Genomic DNA, 16,980 nt, shown 5'->3' on the forward strand with positions numbered 1-16,980 from the left:
CACTTTACTGGCTGGCTGAGAGTCTCAGGGAATCCCAGGAAGAGGGGTGCAGGCCCCGGACTCCCCCCCACTCTGTGACAACTGCCCGGCCTGCGAGTGGCCAGCAGGGAGATGTACGCTAAACGCCTTAAGAGCGACCTGGTGGAGCTGTGCAGGCAGAGGGGGCTGCGCATCGGGAGGTCCACCAAGGAACAGCTGATTGCCCAGTTGGAGGAGAGGGATCGCTTGGATGACCCGATCCCTGTCCCTGAGGGAAGCCGCCCGGCAGACGCAGCATGGGCCCTGGGGCCTGACCGGGCTGGGAGGGGTCAGACTGCTGCCGAGGACATCCCGAGACCCTTCCTACCTAGGCCTGGGGAAGGGGTTGCGGGAAGCCCGGCGAATACCAAGGGCACCCTGACCCCGGCAGCCAGCAGGGGATCCTCCCGGCGGAGCTCCCCATCCCTGGAGCGGAGGCGGCTGGAATGGGAGAGGGAGATGAAAATGAGGGAGCTGGAGGATCCTGAAAAGCAGCGTCAGCATGAGCAGGAGGAGAAGGAGAAGGAGAAACAACGCCAGCATGAGCAGGAGGAGGAGAAACAGAGACAGCATGAGCTGGAGCTGGCCAGGCTGAGGAGCAGTGGGGTCCCGGCTGCGGTGAATGAGGGGGGACCCAAGACTGCAAGGAGCTTTGATAAGTGCTTCCTGGCCCAGCGGAAGGAGGGGGAGGACATAGATTGTCTGCGAGATGCACAGGGTTGACCCTGCCGACAGGCTCCAGTTTCTCACCCCCTTACTGGACCCCAAAGCCGTGGAGGTGTACAGCCGAATAACAGGGGCGGAGGCAGGGGACTGGTTCTGTGGATGAAGGGAAAGCAGTGGATGTATTGTTTCTTGACTTTAGCAAAGCTTTTGACACGGTCTCCCATAGTATTCTTGTCAGCAAGTTAAGGAAGTATGGGCTGGATGAATGCACTATAAGGTGGGTAGAAAGCTGGCTAAATTGTCGGGCTCAACGGGTAGTGATCAATGGCTCCATGTCTAGTTGGCAGCCGGTATCAAGTGGAGTGCCCCAAGGGTCGGTCCTGGGGCCGGTTTTATTCAATATCTTCATAAATGATCTGGAGGATGGTGTGGATTGCACTCTCAGCAAATTTGCGGATGATACTAAACTGGGAGGAGCGGTAGATACGCTGGAGGGGAGGGATAGGATACAGAAGGACCTAGACCAATTGGAAGATTGGGCCAAAAGGAATCTGATGAGGTTCAATAAGGATAAGTGCAGGGTCCTGCACTTAGGACGGAAGAACCCAATGCACAGCTACAGACTAGGGACCGAATGGCTAGGCAGCAGTTCTGCGGAAAAGGACCTAGGGGTGACAGTGGACGAGAAGCTGGATATGAGTCAGCAGTGTGCCCTTGTTGCCAAGAAGGCCAATGGCATTTTGGGATGTATAAGTAGGGGCATAGCGAGCAGATCGAGGGACGTGATCGTTCCCCTCTATTCGACATTGGTGAGGCCTCATCTGGAGTACTGTGTCCAGTTTTGGGCCCCACACTTCAAGAAGGATGTGGATAAATTGGAGAGAGTCCAGCGAAGGGCAACAAAAATGATTAGGGGACTGGAACACATGAGTTATGAGGAGAGGCTGAGGGAGCTGGGATTGTTTAGCCTGCAGAAGAGAAGAATGAGGGGGGATTTGATAGCTGCTTTCAACTACCTGAAAGGGGGTTCCAAAGAGGATGGCTGTAGACTGTTCTCAATGGTAGCAGATGACAGAACGAGGAGTAATGGTCTCAAGTTGCAGTGGGGGAGGTTTAGATTGGATATTAGGAAAAACTTTTTCACTAAGAGGGTGGTGAAACACTGGAATGCGTTACCTAGGGAGGTGGTAGAATCTCCTTCCTTAGAGGTTTTTAAGGTCAGGCTTGACAAAGCCCTGGCTGGGATGATTTAACTGGGAATTGGTCCTGCTTTGAGCAGGGGGTTGGACTAGATGACCTTCTGGGGTCCCTTCCAACCCTGATATTCTATGATTCTATGACTACGAACTGTTCAAACAGGCCCTGCTCCGTGAGTTTGGGCTGACCCCCAAGATGTACCGGAGAAGGTTCCGGAGTCAGCGTAAAACGCCTGAGGTCACCTACCTACAACTGGCCAACCGGATGCAGGGGTATGCCCGCAAGTGGACAGCTGGGGCCCGAGCTAAAGAGGACCTGCTGGACCTAATCGTACTGGAGCAACTGTATGATCAGTGCCCTTCCGACCTGAGGCTGTGGCTGGTGGACAAAAAGCTCGAGAACCCCCAGCACGCAGGGCAGCTGGCCGACGAGTTTGTGAACAGTCGGTCAGGGGTAGCCGGGAGGAGTCACAAAAGAACAGCCCCTCCCCCCCAATGTAGAGAGAGAGTCACCAGGGGACCTCCCAGCGGGGAAATAGGGAGAACCCCCTCCCAAGGGGAACGCCTGGCATCGGGCCCCTCCGACCCGCTCGAGGGGACCAACGTGACCTGAGCTGCTATCACTGTGGCCAGAGAGGCCACGTACGGACCCAGTGCCCCAGGCTCAGGGACAGACTGGGCAGAGCTGACAGAGAGGCCACCTACTCAGGAACCCAGCTGGACGAGGGGCAGATGGCCCAGGCAAGGGGAGCTGCCAGCTTACCACCTGACGGGGGTGGGTGGGACCCCATTCAAGGTGCCCGTGGCAAGGGTACACCTGAAATGGGGGGCCAAGGAGGGCCCCAAGGACGTAGGGGTGCATCACCATTTGCCCACTGAGGTTTTGATGGGGGGAGACCTAGAGGACTGGTCAAGCAACCCCCAGACTGCCCTGGTTGTGACCCGTAGCCAGAGCCAGCAAGGGGCCCTGCGCCCTGACCTTGGGGAGGGTACCACGCTGGGGGTGCAGGACCCTACCCTGGTGGGGAGGGAGCGCCGAGGGGCACGGCTCAGAGAGGCTGTGGCCTCAGGCCTGGCCAGTGACAGGGAGCCGGTCCCCATCCCTTCCCCAGCCGCTGAGTTCCAGGCCGAGTTGAGGCAAGATCCCTCCTTGCGGAAGCTCAGGGACCTGGCCGACCTCAGTGTGGTACGGACCATGAGGAGAGGCTGCCAGGAGAGGTTCCTGTGGGAGAAGGGGTTCCTGTACCGAGAATGGGCTCCCACAAGGGAAGTAGAGTCCTGTGGGATCAGGAGGCAGCTGGTGGTCCCCCAGAAGTATCGCCGCAGGCTCCTGTACCTGGCCCATGACATCCCCCTCGCAGGGCACCAGGGAATCCGGCGCACCCGGCAGAGGTTGCTACAGAACTTTTACTGGCCCGGGGTCTTTACCACGGTCCGGCAGTATTGCCGATCCTGTGACCCCTGTCAGAGGGTGGGGAAGGCCCGGGACAAGGGGAAAGCGGCTTTGAGACCTTTGCCCATCATAGAGGAGCCTTTCCAGAAGGTGGCCATGGACATCGTGGGGCCTCTCAGCAAGACGACCCGGTCGGGGAAGAAATACATTCTGGTGGTGGTAGATTTTGCCACCCGCTACCCCGAGGCAGTGCCCTTAGCTTCCATTGAAGCAGACACCGTGGCCGATGCGCTCCTGACCATTTTCAGCCGAGTGGGGTTCCCCAAGGAAGTCTTGACAGACCAAGGCTCCAACTTCATGTCGGCCCTGCTCCGGTGCTTGTGGGAGAAATGTGGGGTCCGGCACGACTGGGCCTCAGCGTATCACCCCCAGTCCAATGGGCTGGTGGAGAGGTTTAACGGGACGCTAAAGATGATGCTGAAAACCTTTATGAACCAGCACCCGCAGGACTGGGACAAGTACTTACCTCACCTGCTGTTCGCGTACAGGGAGGTGCCCCAGGAGTCGACCGGATTTTCGCCTTTCGAACTGTTATATGGCAGGAGGGTGAGGGGCCCCCTGGACCTGATGAGAGAGGAGTGGGAGGGGAAGGCCACTCCCGATGGAGAGTCAATGGTGGAGTATGTCCTGATCTTCCGAGAGAGACTGGCTGAACTCATGGGCCTGGCCAGGGAGAATCTGGCCAGAGCCCAGAGGAAGCAGAAGGTCTGGTATGACCGCACGGCACGGGCCCGTGCCTACGCCACCGGGGATCAGGTGATGGTTCTCATCCCAGTGAGAAAGAACAAACTACAGGCCGCCTGGGAGGGCCCTTTCAAGGTCGTCAAGCAGCTCAATGAGGTAAACTATGTGGTGGAGCTGTCGAACCGGGCGCACCACCGCCGGGTGTACCATGTGAATATGATGAAGCCATATTATGCCAGGGGAAATGTGGTGTTGGCCGTGTGTGGACAGTGGGAGGAGCAGGGAGATGACCCTTTAGTAGATCTATTCCCTGGGACCAGAGCTGGTTCCCCCCTGGAAACAATTCCCCTCTCGGATCAGCTAACCCCTGCCCAGCAAGCTGAGGTCAGGAGGGTGCTGCATCCGTACCGACAGCTGTTTTCCAACCAGCCTGGACGCACTAATCTGACTGTCCACCGGGTGCAGACAGGGTCGCACCCGCAGATAAGATGCTCCCCCTTCCGAGTCACAGGGAAAACTGCTCAGGACCTGGAAAGAGAAGTCCGGGACATGCTGGCTTTGGGGGTGATCCAGCCCTCTGCCAGCCCTTGGGCCTCGCCGGTGGTGCTGGTCCCCAAAAAGGATGGGTCGGTCCGGTTCTGTGTGGACTATCGGAAGCTCAATGCCATCACTGTATCTGATGCCTACCCCATGCCCAGGCCTGATGAGCTCCTAGACAAGCTGGAAGGAGCTCGGTACCTTACCACCATGGACCTTACAAAGGGCTACTGGCAAGTGCCGCTGGATGCAGATGCCCGACTGAAATCGGCCTTTATCACCCCTCTGGGGCTCTATGAGTTCCTGACCCTGCCTTTCGGCCTCAAGGGAGCACCGGCCACCTTCCAGCGCCTGGTGGATCAGCTACTGAGGGGGATGGAGAGTTTTGCCGTGGCGTATATTGATGACATCTGTGTCTTTAGCCAGACATGGGAGGACCACGTGTCCCAGGTTAGACAAGTGCTGGACCGACTCCAGGGGGCTGGGCTGACTGTAAAAGCGGAGAAGTGCAAGGTGGGGATGGCGGCCGTCGAGAAGGAGTGCCTGGCCATGGTGTGGGCCCTCAAGAAACTAGAGCCCTATCTCTTTGGGCGACACTTCACCGTGTACACCGACCACTCTCCCCTGACCTGGCTGCACCAGATGAAAGGAGCCAACGCCAAGCTCCTGAGATGGAGCCTGCTCCTGCAGGATTACGACATGGACGTGGTCCACGTGAAGGGAAGTGCCAACCTGATAGCGGATGCGCTGTCCCGGAGAGGGGGCCCCGAACTTCCCCAGGTCACTGGTCACAGTGACCCCGCTCAGTTCAGTCTCAAAGGGGGGAGAGATGTGACGATGTGACTCAGCAGGGAGGGGGGAGTGTTGACCTGGGAATGTGCCCTGGGGATGGGAGACCTGAGAGCCTGTCACCTGAGCCAGGAGGGGGAGGGGGAGGTGACACCTCTGCCCGGGAATGTGATCAGAGGCTGCAGAAGGGAGCCTGGTGGGGGGAGGGGGTTAGTTTTCAGTTTGGGGCTGGGTGGAGAAACGCAGGGAACCCCAGGGCTGGGGTCTAAGCTCCCTGCTCCCCAGAAGGACGTGACTGAGGGGTCCTGGGTGTACCCACAAGCTCTGTTGTGGACTGTGTTCCTGTGGTCCAATAAACCTTCCACTTTACTGGCTGGCTGAGAGTCTCAGGGAATCCCAGGAAGAGGGGTGCAGGCCCCAGACTCCCCCACACTCCATGACAGTGCCTCACTCCCTCAGCACCCTGTTACTGACCCCACCCTGGGCAGCTTCAGGCGTGTTTCTATTTGCAGCTACTAGAGGCCTGATGTGATCACAGCCCCATCGTGCCAGGCGCTGCACAGACCCCGACCGAGATCAGGGCCCCATCATGCCAGGCGCTGCACAGACAGACAGTCCCTGCCCAAAGAGCTCACAGTCAAACTAGATGGGAGGGGAAACTGATGCCCAGGGAGGGGAAGGGACTCAACACAACACGCTAGGAGGGTCTCAGGCCTCACTCTGAAGGGCCCCACTGCCCTGTCCAGCAGTGTGAGAGAACATAAGAGGGGCCATACTGGGTCAGACCAAAGGTCCATCCAGCCCAATATCCTGTCTACCGACAGTGGCCAATGCCAGGTGCCCCAGAGGGAGTGAACCTAACAAGTAATGATCAAGTGATCTCTCTCCTGCCATCCGTCTCCACCCTCTGACAAACAGGGGCTAGGGACACCATTCCTTACCCATCCTGGCTAATAGCCATTAATGGACTTAACCTCCATGAATTTATCCAGTTCTCTTTTAAACCCTGTTATAGTCCTCGCCTTCACAACCTCCTCAGGCAAGGAGTTCCATAGGTTGACTGTGTGCTGAGTGAAGAGGAACTTTAAACCTGCTGCCCATTAATTTCATTTGGTGGCCCCTAGTTCTTATATTATGGGAACAAGTAAATAACTTTTCCTTATTCACTTTCTCCAACCACTCATGATTTTATAGACCGCTATCGTACCCCCCCCTTAGTCTCCTCTTTTCCAAGCTGAAAAGTCCTAGCCTCTTTAATCTTTCCTCATATGGGACCTGTTCCAACCCCTGAATCATTTTAGTTGCCCTTTTCTGAACCTTTTCTAATGCCAGTCTATCTTTTTTGAGACGAGGGGGACCACATCTGTAAGCAGTGTTCAAGATGTGGGCGCACCATGGATTTATATAAGGACAATAAGATATTCTTTGTCTTATTCTCTATCCCTTTTTAAATGATTCCTAACATCCCGTTTGCTTTTTTGACGGCCGCTGCCCACTGCCTGGACGTCTTCAGAGAACTATCCACGATGACTCCAAGATCTTTCTCCTGATTAGTTGTAGCTAAATTAGCCCCCATCATATTGTATGTATCGTTGGGGTTATTTTTTCCAGTGTGCATTACTTGACATTTATCCACATTAAATGGAGACGGCGCAGTGGGAGAATCTTTCTCTGCACCCAGAGCAGCTGTGGCTGAAGCGGAGCCTGGTGCCCTGTGCAGGGTCCTGGGGGCGGCTCTCCGGCCGGTGCTAGGCAGGGGGCCGACTGGGTGACCCTAACCATCCCTTTGTCATGGCGTTCCCGAGCGATGCTCTGGAACTGCTCCATCAGAAGCCAGGCAGGACTCTGGGGAAGTCTCCTCTCGGGGAGCAGCCTGTCTGCAGGACACACAGCTCACCCGGCTTCCACCTTCCTGGGTCTGACCTCGGAGCATTCAGCCTCCTCTGCCCCTCTGTGCGCCTCCCCCAGTGAGTCCGCTCAGGCGGGGTCCTGGGGGGGCCAGAGGGTCCTGCCCCCCAACTCCGCAATCAGACGTGACTCTCAGCCAGCTGGGAAAACAGAAGGTTTATTAGACAACAGGGACATGGTCTAACACAGAGCTTGTAGGTGCAGAGAACAGGACCCCTCAGCTGGGTCCATTTTGGGGGGCAGTGAGCCAGACCACCACTTCTCTCTTCACTCCATGTCCCAGCCAGCCCCCAAACTGAAACTCTCCAAGCCCCTCCTCCTCTGGGCTTTGTCTCTTTCCCGGGCCAGGAGGTCACCGGATTCCTTTGTTCTCCAACCCTTTAGCTCTCACCTTGCAGGGGGGAAGGGCCCAGGCCATCAGTGGCCAGAAAACAGGGTGTCGGCCATTCTCTGTGTCCAGACCCCTGCCCACACCTGCCCTCTAGGGGTCTGCAATGATCATACACCCTTATCCCACCACCTAGATACTTAAGAACTTCATAGGGGAAACTGAGGCACCCCCACACTATTCAGAGGAAACATTAAGAACAGTCCCACTTCGTCACACCCCCCTTGCCTATGTTGACTGGCTTATACACTGCAGCAGCGGGTCCAAGCTTCCTGCCTGCAACTGCACAGGTGAGGAGAGTCCAGGGGTGGGGGCACCATGGCAGAGGGAATGGGGGGGGGTCCTGCAGGAACAGTGGGGGCAGGGGGAAGAGCCCTGCAGGGTGTGTGGCAGCAGCTGTGGGGATGGGGGTGGGGGTCTTGCAGGGACCTTGGGGGTGGGGCTGGGGGTCCTGCAGGATCTAGGTGTCACAGCCCTCAAAGTTGGCGAAGTTTTCGAGGGTTTGCAGGAACCTTCTCATTCTCCTGTCGGTTCCGGCTTCCTCCGGGCTCAGCCAGGGCACGATGAAGCTCGTCTTCCCCAGGACGTAGGTGTAGCTGGTTACAAGGATGGGAGAAGGTGCCTGTCAGTGCCGGGGGGCGCAGAACATGGGAACGGGCCCACATGCCCCTGTCCAGGCCGGGTGCCCCCCTAGCTGGCCACGTACCAGCCAAGAGACCAGGGAGCCTCAGCCGGGGGCGGGGGGGGGCTGGGGCTGCTTTGAGCCCATTCTGGCCGAGGGAGCAGGGACAGCTGGGCCCAGCACCAAGCGGGCAGAGCTCTATGCTCCCCATCAGCCCTGCTGGAAGTGTGTGACCCCCAGGCGCGCAGAGCTGGGCACGTGCCAGGGCTCCAGCACATCGAGCCAGGGCCCGTCCAGAGCCGACCTCCAGACCCCGCAGCTTCGTGCGGCCAGTCGCCCCCAGCGGATCAGCCCCTTATGGCTGCCTAGGGGCTCCTTGGCTCTGGCCAGGGCTGCCCCGGGCGCTGCAAACGGACTCCTGCTCGGTCGGGCACACCAGGGAGCTCCCAGCTGCCGAGACCCCCTGTGGCGCCAACCCCCAGCTGGGCTCATGCTGAGCCATGCCACAGCCCCCGGCTCCGGTACGCGCCAGCCACAGGGGAGGGGACACGCACCTGTCTTTGGACAGCCAGAGATCCCGCGTCCGGCCCATCACCAGGTACTGACCCTGCTCTCGCAGGTCCAGGGCGGCCTCGCAGGTCGCGTGGGAGACAAATCTCCTCACTTTCCCGTTCACCTCCACGTCTGTCCCTGGGGGAAGGGATCGTGGGTCAGGCTAACGGTGGGGGGCACCTCCCTGCCGGCGGGGCGCTGCCCACAGCAAGGGAAGGGCACCCCTTTCCCCCAGGGCATCCGCTTCCCAGCTGGAAACGGCTCAGGACAGTGGCAAGAGCTCCTGGCATCCCTGAGGGGCCTGTGCCCCCAAGTGACCCCCCCCAGCTCCCTAGAGGGCAGAGGGGGGCGGGACCCCTGCCCAGGCTGCTCGTCAGCTCCCACTCCATAGGGCAGGGGAGGAATTGGCAAAATGAAACCCATTGACCCTGCCGGGAAATGTCGGGGGGGGTGGAGTGTAACTACCCTGGGGGATCTGGCCAGGCCGGGGGACCCCACTAGTCCTGCAAAGACCCACAGCAGGTTTCCATGGGTGCCAGGGGGCAGGGCCCCACAGTTTGACTTTGAACCTGACAGAAGTTTGAGCAGCACAGCGCCCCCTAGCGCCGCACTGGGCCCAGCACTGACTGAGGGGAGCGTGCCCCCCGCTGAGCCCCTGCCCCGCTCCCTCCAGCGCCCCCTGCCGAGCCCCCCATTCCCTGCAGCCCAGTGGGGCAGTGGGGCCAGCACTGACAGGGAAAAGCCCCCTGCTGTTCCCTCCCCCGTGGACCCTCGGGGGTCTCCGCTCACAGCCCAGCCTGCCCGCGGCGCTCACCAGACTTGATGACGGCCAGGACCCTCATGCTGTAAGAGACGGTGCCGTTGAGCGGCTCCCGCTGCTCCAGCTGCAGCTTGTAGACTGAGGCAGAGGAGAGGAGCCAGCGGTGAGCCGTGTCCCAGGGACCCCGCGTGCCGCGCAGGCCCGGACCTTTCAGCCAAGGGGGCGAGGGCAGAGCCAGAACCCCCCGCTCCAGGGGCCCCCTGCTTGTCTCCAGGGTCTGTTACGTCCATGCATTGCCCTGGCCCCAGAACCGCCTGCCGCGTTTACACCTCACACTGCAGGGCTGAGCAGGCAAGGAGCCGGGTGGCCCCAGCTCGGCCTGGCAGAGGGGGGACGTTCAGCCGGGCTACGAGGGGGCCGAAGGCAAGGGGGGCAGACTGCCAGGGGTGGGAGCCAGCAGATGGGTTCTGACCCGAGCCCCATCCAGCCTGGTGTCCCGGGCCCAGCAGCAGCTGCTTCAGGAAGGGGCAAAACACCCGCAGGGCAGGAGGACGAGCTGCCCCCAGGAAGGTCTCGTCCTGACCCCGAGTAGTCAGAGGTTGGTTTAAGCCAGAAGCAGGTTTTCTCCCCCTCCCAAACTCTGTTCACAGTAACTGCCTGCTCTTGCTCTCCACTGAACGTCCGGTCACCCTGTGCCCCTTCGTGAGCTTTTGGGCCCATCCCATCCTGTGGCAGTGGGTTCCACAGGCTAACGACACCGCATGTCACTGGCTGGTTTGGAATTGCTGCCTTTCAACATCATTGGCCGGCGCCTTGTCAGGTGTGAGGAACTGGGGGATTTTCTTAGAATTTTGCAAGAACACTGTGTGTGCCTCAGTTTCCCTGTGTGCTGCATGTGTAATGAGGGGGTGGGAGAAGGAGTTTGTTGGTGCAGGGCACCAGGTGTGACCTCACCTAGCAGCCAGGACCCCAGATAGCTGCCTGGAGATGGGGGACCCTAGTGAGCAGTGACCTGGTGAGCAGAGGCCCACCCCAGCTCGGGAGTCCCAGCCGGGTCTGGCCAGTGGGAGGACAAAGGGCTGAGGAGGGAGGACACTGGTGACCTGACCAGCCGGTCCCAGCCAGAGGGGCCAGAGGACAGAGGCGAGGGGGCCCAGGCGGCCTGTTTACCTGGGAGGGAGGACAAAGGACAGGGGAGGTGCTGGTGGGGGAAGTGATATAGGATGATCGGCTGGAAGTGGGGGCTCGGGGCTGGAGGGAGGGGGCAGGCAGAGCCCCCCTGGGTGCAGGGGAGGCTGGGATGTGCTGGGCTGAGGGAGGCCAGGCCTGAGGCCGGAGAGTTTCCGGTGCTGGGTTCAGATGCTCACTAAACCCTCCTGCCTTACGCTGGCCGAGAGTCGCTCCGGTCTAGAGAACGGGGGTGGGGGCATCATCCCCTTTGGGGGGTGGAGGCCCCGGGGGCCCAGAGCGAGGGGACTCCCTGAGGGCCCACGGCAGAGACAGGCGGGCTGAGGCTCCGCGAGGTGCGGCTCCAGCAGGTGGGAGGGCTGAACCCCCGAGAGGGGGATCCCCCAAGAAGGGCTGTCACACTGAAGGGGGTCCCGCCCAGGGGCCGGAGAGCCAGAGCCTGTGACAACTGGGACACATGCCGCAAGGTAACGCCCTCGATGGCAGCAGAGCAGCGCCGAGCGCTCTCAGCCCCCTCGTGAGCCCACCCGGGGCTTACCGTAGTCCATGCCAGTGTCGCAGGCTTTCTCGTAGAGATTGTCCTCCGTCAGGCCGTGGGGAGGGGTCAGCTGAAGGCAGTTGTCTAAGTGCATGGAAGGGGAGAGGTCTGAGGGGGTCCCGGCCTGCCCAGTAGCCCACAGGGACGTGGTGAGAGCCTCCCACGGCACATGGGGGCTCACGGTCTTGGTCCGAAGCCCAACAGACACCGAGGGGACGTGGGGCTCAGGGTCCGGCTCAGCCGGTGTGTTTCCGGGCACCGCTCAGCGAGCGTTAGCCCCAATGAGTTCTCGGCCCCGCAGGTGGCCCGGGCAGCGGGGAACGAGCCTCAGCACAGAGCCCGGCCGCGGGTAACTCCGCGGGGAAGTGCGAGGCCCGCACGCTGGCGGGTGACTGTCACGCCGAGCCGGCCGCTGTGGCCCGTCCCTGACGTCCAGCACCAGCGTCCCCCTCCCGGGGCGGCTGCGCCGTGAGCAGCGGGGCAGCGAGAGGGGCCGGCGAGGCCATGGACCGGGCGGGGCGCGGCTTTACCTTGGGCGCATTTGCACACCTCCTCCTGGCAGATCTTCCGCAGCAGCGCGCTCTGCGAGGGCATGTTGTAGAAGCGGCTGCATCGCCGGGCTGCGGAGGGGAAGAGACCCGGAGGCCGTGTTCTCCCCAGGCCAGCTGCTGAGGGGCAGCTCCTGCCACTGGAGACCCCCCCCGCCCCCAGGCTGCTCCACGTCCGTCCGTTCCTCATGGCGCAGGGCACCCGGACACCCACCGAGCGCCCCTCCCCTGGGTGCTAAGCCAGCGGGGTGGGCGCAGCTCTCCGGGGGCCTGAGGCCTGGGGAGACTCCATTCTCTCTCTCTCGCTCCGGCCTGGAGCCGGACCCCCACCCTGTGCCTGCGGGTAACCCTCCCCTCGCACCCTGCCCTGCAGCCACGGGCCCCCCATCGCCCAGCCTCTGCGCAGCTGCTGCCCTGGCTCCAGGCAGGGCATGGCGCTGGCCCTGTGCCCCTCGACCACTGCTCTCACCCGCCCTCTGCCCCCTTGGGCTCCCCCTGAGCAGGGAGCAGCCGGAGCGCCCCCCGACCCCCCACGCTGAGGCAGGGCCCTTCCGCCCACCCCGCGCCAGCCTGGGTGAGCAGGGAGGGGACGCTTGGAGAGGCGCAGCCTGGGCGTCACAGCAAATCTGGCCCATCAATCTCAGCCCTCCCGCGTTCGGGCCCACGATCGGGGCCGGCTCTACCCTGGTGGGCACCCGAATGAGGGGCAGGTTTGCAAAGCTGCCCTGCAGCCCCTCGGGCGCCTCCGTAGGGGCAGATTCCTAGGCCAGTGACCGGCCCCGAGCCCGTGTCCCCTCCCTCCCCCCGGAGCTTCCCACCGGCAGCCACCTGGCCTCCGAGTGGCGCTGGTCCCCCATGTGCCCGTCAGCCTATGGGCAGCTCTGCCTTGGGGCCCGGTTCGCCCCGACGCCCACTCGCCTGTGAGCTGTGCTCTGGGGGCACCGAGCAGTGCAGGGCCCCTGGCCCGCACTTGGCCCCGTGCCCTGGTATCGGCTCTTCCCCTTGCCAGGCATCGGGCAAGCCCCTTTGCAGCGGGGGCTCTGCGTCCACACAAGAGGGGCAGTGCGGTGGGAGAAAGCCCCCAGGGGCTGCGCGGACAGGCCCAGGCCCCCTGCCCCGGCTGAGCCCCCCGTCCCGGCCCTCTCCCTCTCCCTCCGCGGGGAACTCCCAGACGTGGAAACGGGGTTCCAGTGCAGACGCTGATGCAGGGGCCTTCCCGGCAGCGTCGGTCGCCCCCGAGGTGCAGCCTCTGCACGGACCTCTAAGGCAGCCGCTCACCAGGCTCGTAATACTCATAGATGGTGGCCACGGCTGGCTGCAGCAGCCCCAGCTCCAGGCGCTGGTGAATCCGGAACCCGACTTCCGTGTCCGTCTGATTGGAAACCTGCAGAGCACGGGGAGAGACTGGCCGGCTCGGCCCTGGGCCCATCCAGCCTGGGGCGGGCCACAGGGCACCCGGCAGCAGCTGCTGGGGGGTAACCTGCCCCCTTGTGCCCCAGGCTGGCTGCAGCCCGGGACGGTCCTGCCCCAGACCTCTGCATGTGCCCCCCCATGGACAGACCCAGGTCCCTTTGAATCGCCGCAGCCCTGCTGAACCCCAGTGCCAGGCCAGACCCGCTCTGCCTGTGCCTCGCTGCCCAGCACGTGGGGAACCCCCTCCCTGAGCCGAGAAATCCCTGCGGGAAGCGCTGCCAGGGCTCAGGGATGGGCGCCGGGGAAAAGCCCATTGGCCCAGCGGGGCTGCGGTGAGGGCAGGACACAGCCAGGGGCCAGCCTCTGACCAACCCCCTCGGGGCAGCTCCGGGGCCCCCTGCTCTGGGCACCGCTCAGCCCAGCTGGGCACGTGCTGGCTTGAGCCGTCTCAGCTGACCCCTGCGTGTGGGGCTGGGCCCGGCCCTGGTGAGAGGCCAGCAGGAAGCACTGGGCGCTCGCCCAGGGGGCCGGGGGGTGGGCGCTCAGGCAGCCCCGATCCTGGCATTGGCTCCCGCGCTCTTACCACAGGGTTGCGTGGCGCGGCAGGGCCCTTCCCGGGCGTCTCCGAGGTCAGCGCGGGCGCTGCCGGCATGGGGTGAACAGCCCCAGGTCTGCGCTGCACCCCCCGGGCAGGCTGCGCCATCCCCTCCTGGCTGCCTCCCCGGACTGCCAGGCAGCCGTGCCCTCAGACACCCTCGTGGGAACCCCATTCTCTGTCACGCTGGGGGCCAACACCCCTCAGTACAGCCCGCAGGGTCCCCAGAGCCCCCAGTCACCCGGGGCTGCACCGTGAGAGGCCTTGGTTGGAGCATCTCAGGGGGAAGCAGACTTGTGGGGTAGGGGTACTGTGGTGAGGGGCAGGGTCCCTGGGTTGGGGAGGGGCAGGGTCCGACACAGGGAGGGAGGGGCAGGGTCGGACGGGGGGGGGAAGGAAGGAAAGGGTCCCACGTTGTGGGGAAGGGACAAGAGGCGGGGGGGGGCAGGGTCCCACATTGAGGGGGAGGGACGAGGGTCAGGGTTCCGGGGGGTGGGGGAGGAGCAGGGTCTCACAAGGGGAGGGTCCCACATTGAGGGGATGAGGGGCAGGGTCACATGTGGGGGGGGGGACGAGGGGCAGGGTCCCGGGGCGCAGGGCAGGCGGGCGGCTGGGCCAGGCCCCTCACCTGGCGGAAGTAGAGGAGGACGGAGTGGTGGGGGGGACGAGGGGCAGGGTCCCACGTTGGGGGGGGACGAGGGGCAGGGTCCCGGGGCGCAGGGCAGGCGGGTGGCTGGGCCAGGCCCCTCACCTGGCGGAAGTAGAGGAGGACGGAGTGGTGGGGGGGACGAGGGGCAGGGTCCCGGGGCGCAGGGCAGGCGGGCGGCTGGACCGGGCCCCTCACCTGGCAGAAGTAGAGGAGGACGGAGTGGTGGGGGGGACGAGGGGCAGGGTCCCACGTTGGGGGGGGACGAGGGGCAGGGTCCCGGGGCGCAGGGCAGGCGGGCGGCTGGGCCAGGCCCCTCACCTGGCGGAAGTAGAGGAGGACGGAGTGGTGGGGGGGACGAGGGGCAGGGTCCCACATTGGGGGGGGACGAGGGGCAGGGTCCCGGGGCGCAGGGCAGGCGGGTGGCTGGGCCAGGCCCCTCACCTGGCGGAAGTAGAGGAGGACGGAGTGGTTGCTGAACGTGGCCTTGCTCTCGAAGAGGAAGATGTACTGCTCCACGCTGTTGGTGAGCTGTGGGGCCAGGCAGACACGGCTGAGCTGGGGCTCTGGGGCTGCCCTGCCCCTGACAGGCCCAGCTGCCCCCTCAGCCAGCAGCACCCCCCAAGCTGCCCCCAGCTCCCAGGAGCCCGGCTGCGGGTCCGGTCTGTGGGGTGCCCCAGTCTCCACTCCCTCCCCTGCCAAGCCATGGGGTGGGCGCTGCAGGGACCCTGTCTCTGACCCCCAGGGCTAACAGGGCCACGCGCGGGGCTGGCTCCCCATGGCAGCCCCACAGAGCCTCAGGCCCGGAACCAGCAACCCTCTCGCCATGGGGCCTGGAGCCTCGGGCCAGCCCGTTACCCCGAGTCACCTGCTTCAGATCCTCCAGGTCGGGCTCGAAGCCCGTCAGCAAGGAGATGTCGATGATGGTCATTGTGGCATCCCGCAGCCCCAGGGACCTAGGGACCAGAGAGTGGCCTTCAGGTATGGGCAGGGGCAGGCCCCATGGGGCACAGGGAAGGGGCAGGGCTGTGAGGGCAGGGCCCATGGGGAACAGGGAACAAGCAGGGAGCAGGGCTGGTGGGTCAGGGCCCCACCGGTCTCACAGGGCAGGCCCCATGGGACACAGGGAAGGGGCAGGGCTGTGAGGGCAGGCCCCATGGGGAAGAGGGAACAAGCAGGGAGCAGGGCTGGTGGGTCAGGGCCCCACCGGTCTCACAGAGCGGGCAGGGGGCAGGCCCCATGGGGCACAGGGAAGGGGCAGGGTTGTGAGGGCAAGGCCCCATGGGGCACACCCTGCCTTTCTCTGCTCATGTTCTTTGTACAGGGCTGTGAAGCAGAGTGGAGGGACCCGGGGGGCCGGACCCACGGCGGGGGCAGAATCTCCGCGGGGGACGGCTGGGGCTGACTCCCCGCCCTGCTAGGCAGCGGGAGGCGCGAAGGCACTGCCCTGGAAGTGCCCTACCCCGCAGGGACCCTGGAGCAAGCCCCCTGCCCCGGGCGTGACACAAGACTCAGCCAGCCCTGGCTCAGCCGTCGCCCGGGTTCTGCCCTCGCCAGGGCCGGGTCGTTACCTGGCCTGGAGCCGGAGCCGGAAGGTGTCGATGTATTCGTGCTTCTTCTTGTCTGCGAACCCAAAGGGCAGGATTAGGGCAGGGCCGAGCTATGGGGCTGGGCCCCAGGGGGCGTCTCCTCCTGTCAGGCAGAGGGGCCCCGTTTCTGTCAACCCGGGGCTCGGGGACATGGACTGGGGCAGCCGGGCCACAGGCGCAGCCGGGCCGGCTCCCAGGGGAGCAGACGACAGCCCCGCTGTACCTTCGGGGACGTCCTCCACGGTCACAGCCAGCTGGAAGGCCTGGCACTCGTGCTCGCGGACCGGCGGCAGCGTGTGGTACACGGTCAGGAGCTGGGAATGAAGCCGAGCGCGTGCGTGAGGGGGTCACCCCCGCCAGCCAGCCTGTGGGCAAGGTGCACCATGGCACAGCAAGGTGGGGCCAGCATCAGGAGCAGAACCCAGGAGTCCTCCTGGCTCCCAGCCCCCCCCCGCTCTAACCACTAACCCCACTCTCCTCCTAGAGCTGGGGAGAGAACCCAGGAGTCCTGGCTCCCAGTCCCCCCTGCTCTAACCACTAACCCCCACTCCCCTCCTAGAGCTGGGGAGAGAACCCAGGAGTCCTGGCTCCCAGCCCCCCTGCTCTAACCACTAACCCCACTCTCCTCCTAGAGCTGGGGAGAGAACCCAGGAGTCCTGGCTCCCAGTCCCCCCTGCTCTAACCACTAACTCCCACTCCCCTCCTAGAGCTGGGGAGAGAACCCAGGAGTCCTGGCTCCCAGCCCCCCCGCTCTAACCACTAACCCCACTCTCCTCCTAGAGCTGGGGAGAGAACCCAGGAGTCCTGGCTCTCAGCCCCCTCCCTCCCTGCTGTAACCACTAGACCCCACTCCCCTCCTAGAGCCAGGGAGAGAACCCAGGAGTCCTGGC

General features: G+C 63.4%; 1 protein-coding gene across 6 annotated transcripts in view; it reads right to left on the minus strand.

Moving 5' to 3' along the window:
- Positions 1 to 7,396: 7,396 nt before the first annotated feature.
- The window catches only part of LOC140900756 (venom factor-like), a 41,949-nt gene continuing 32,365 nt past the window's right edge, over positions 7,397 to 16,980 (minus strand). For 2 of the 6 annotated variants that reach the window (XM_073318521.1, XM_073318520.1), the window contains 10 exons: positions 16,314 to 16,404; positions 16,073 to 16,124; positions 15,370 to 15,457; positions 14,484 to 15,032; positions 13,126 to 13,231; positions 11,830 to 11,919; positions 11,300 to 11,383; positions 9,628 to 9,711; positions 8,816 to 8,951; positions 7,397 to 8,235 (listed from right to left, as the gene is read on the minus strand). In XM_073318521.1, coding sequence (XP_073174622.1) covers positions 8,100 to 8,235; positions 8,816 to 8,951; positions 9,628 to 9,711; positions 11,300 to 11,383; positions 11,830 to 11,919; positions 13,126 to 13,231; positions 14,484 to 15,032; positions 15,370 to 15,457; positions 16,073 to 16,124; positions 16,314 to 16,404 — 1,416 coding nt within the window. In that variant the 3' untranslated portion in view covers positions 7,397 to 8,099. Of the gene's footprint in view, positions 8,236 to 8,815; positions 8,952 to 9,627; positions 10,463 to 11,299; positions 11,384 to 11,829; positions 11,920 to 13,125; positions 13,232 to 14,483; positions 15,033 to 15,369; positions 15,458 to 16,072; positions 16,125 to 16,313; positions 16,405 to 16,980 lie in introns of those variants that run through there. The other 4 variants (XM_073318525.1, XM_073318522.1, XM_073318524.1 and 1 more) reach the window with 4 other exon arrangements.

Source organism: Lepidochelys kempii, chromosome 20 (genome assembly GCF_965140265.1).
Source record: "Lepidochelys kempii isolate rLepKem1 chromosome 20, rLepKem1.hap2, whole genome shotgun sequence".
NCBI classification, from domain to species: domain Eukaryota; kingdom Metazoa; phylum Chordata; order Testudines; family Cheloniidae; genus Lepidochelys; species Lepidochelys kempii.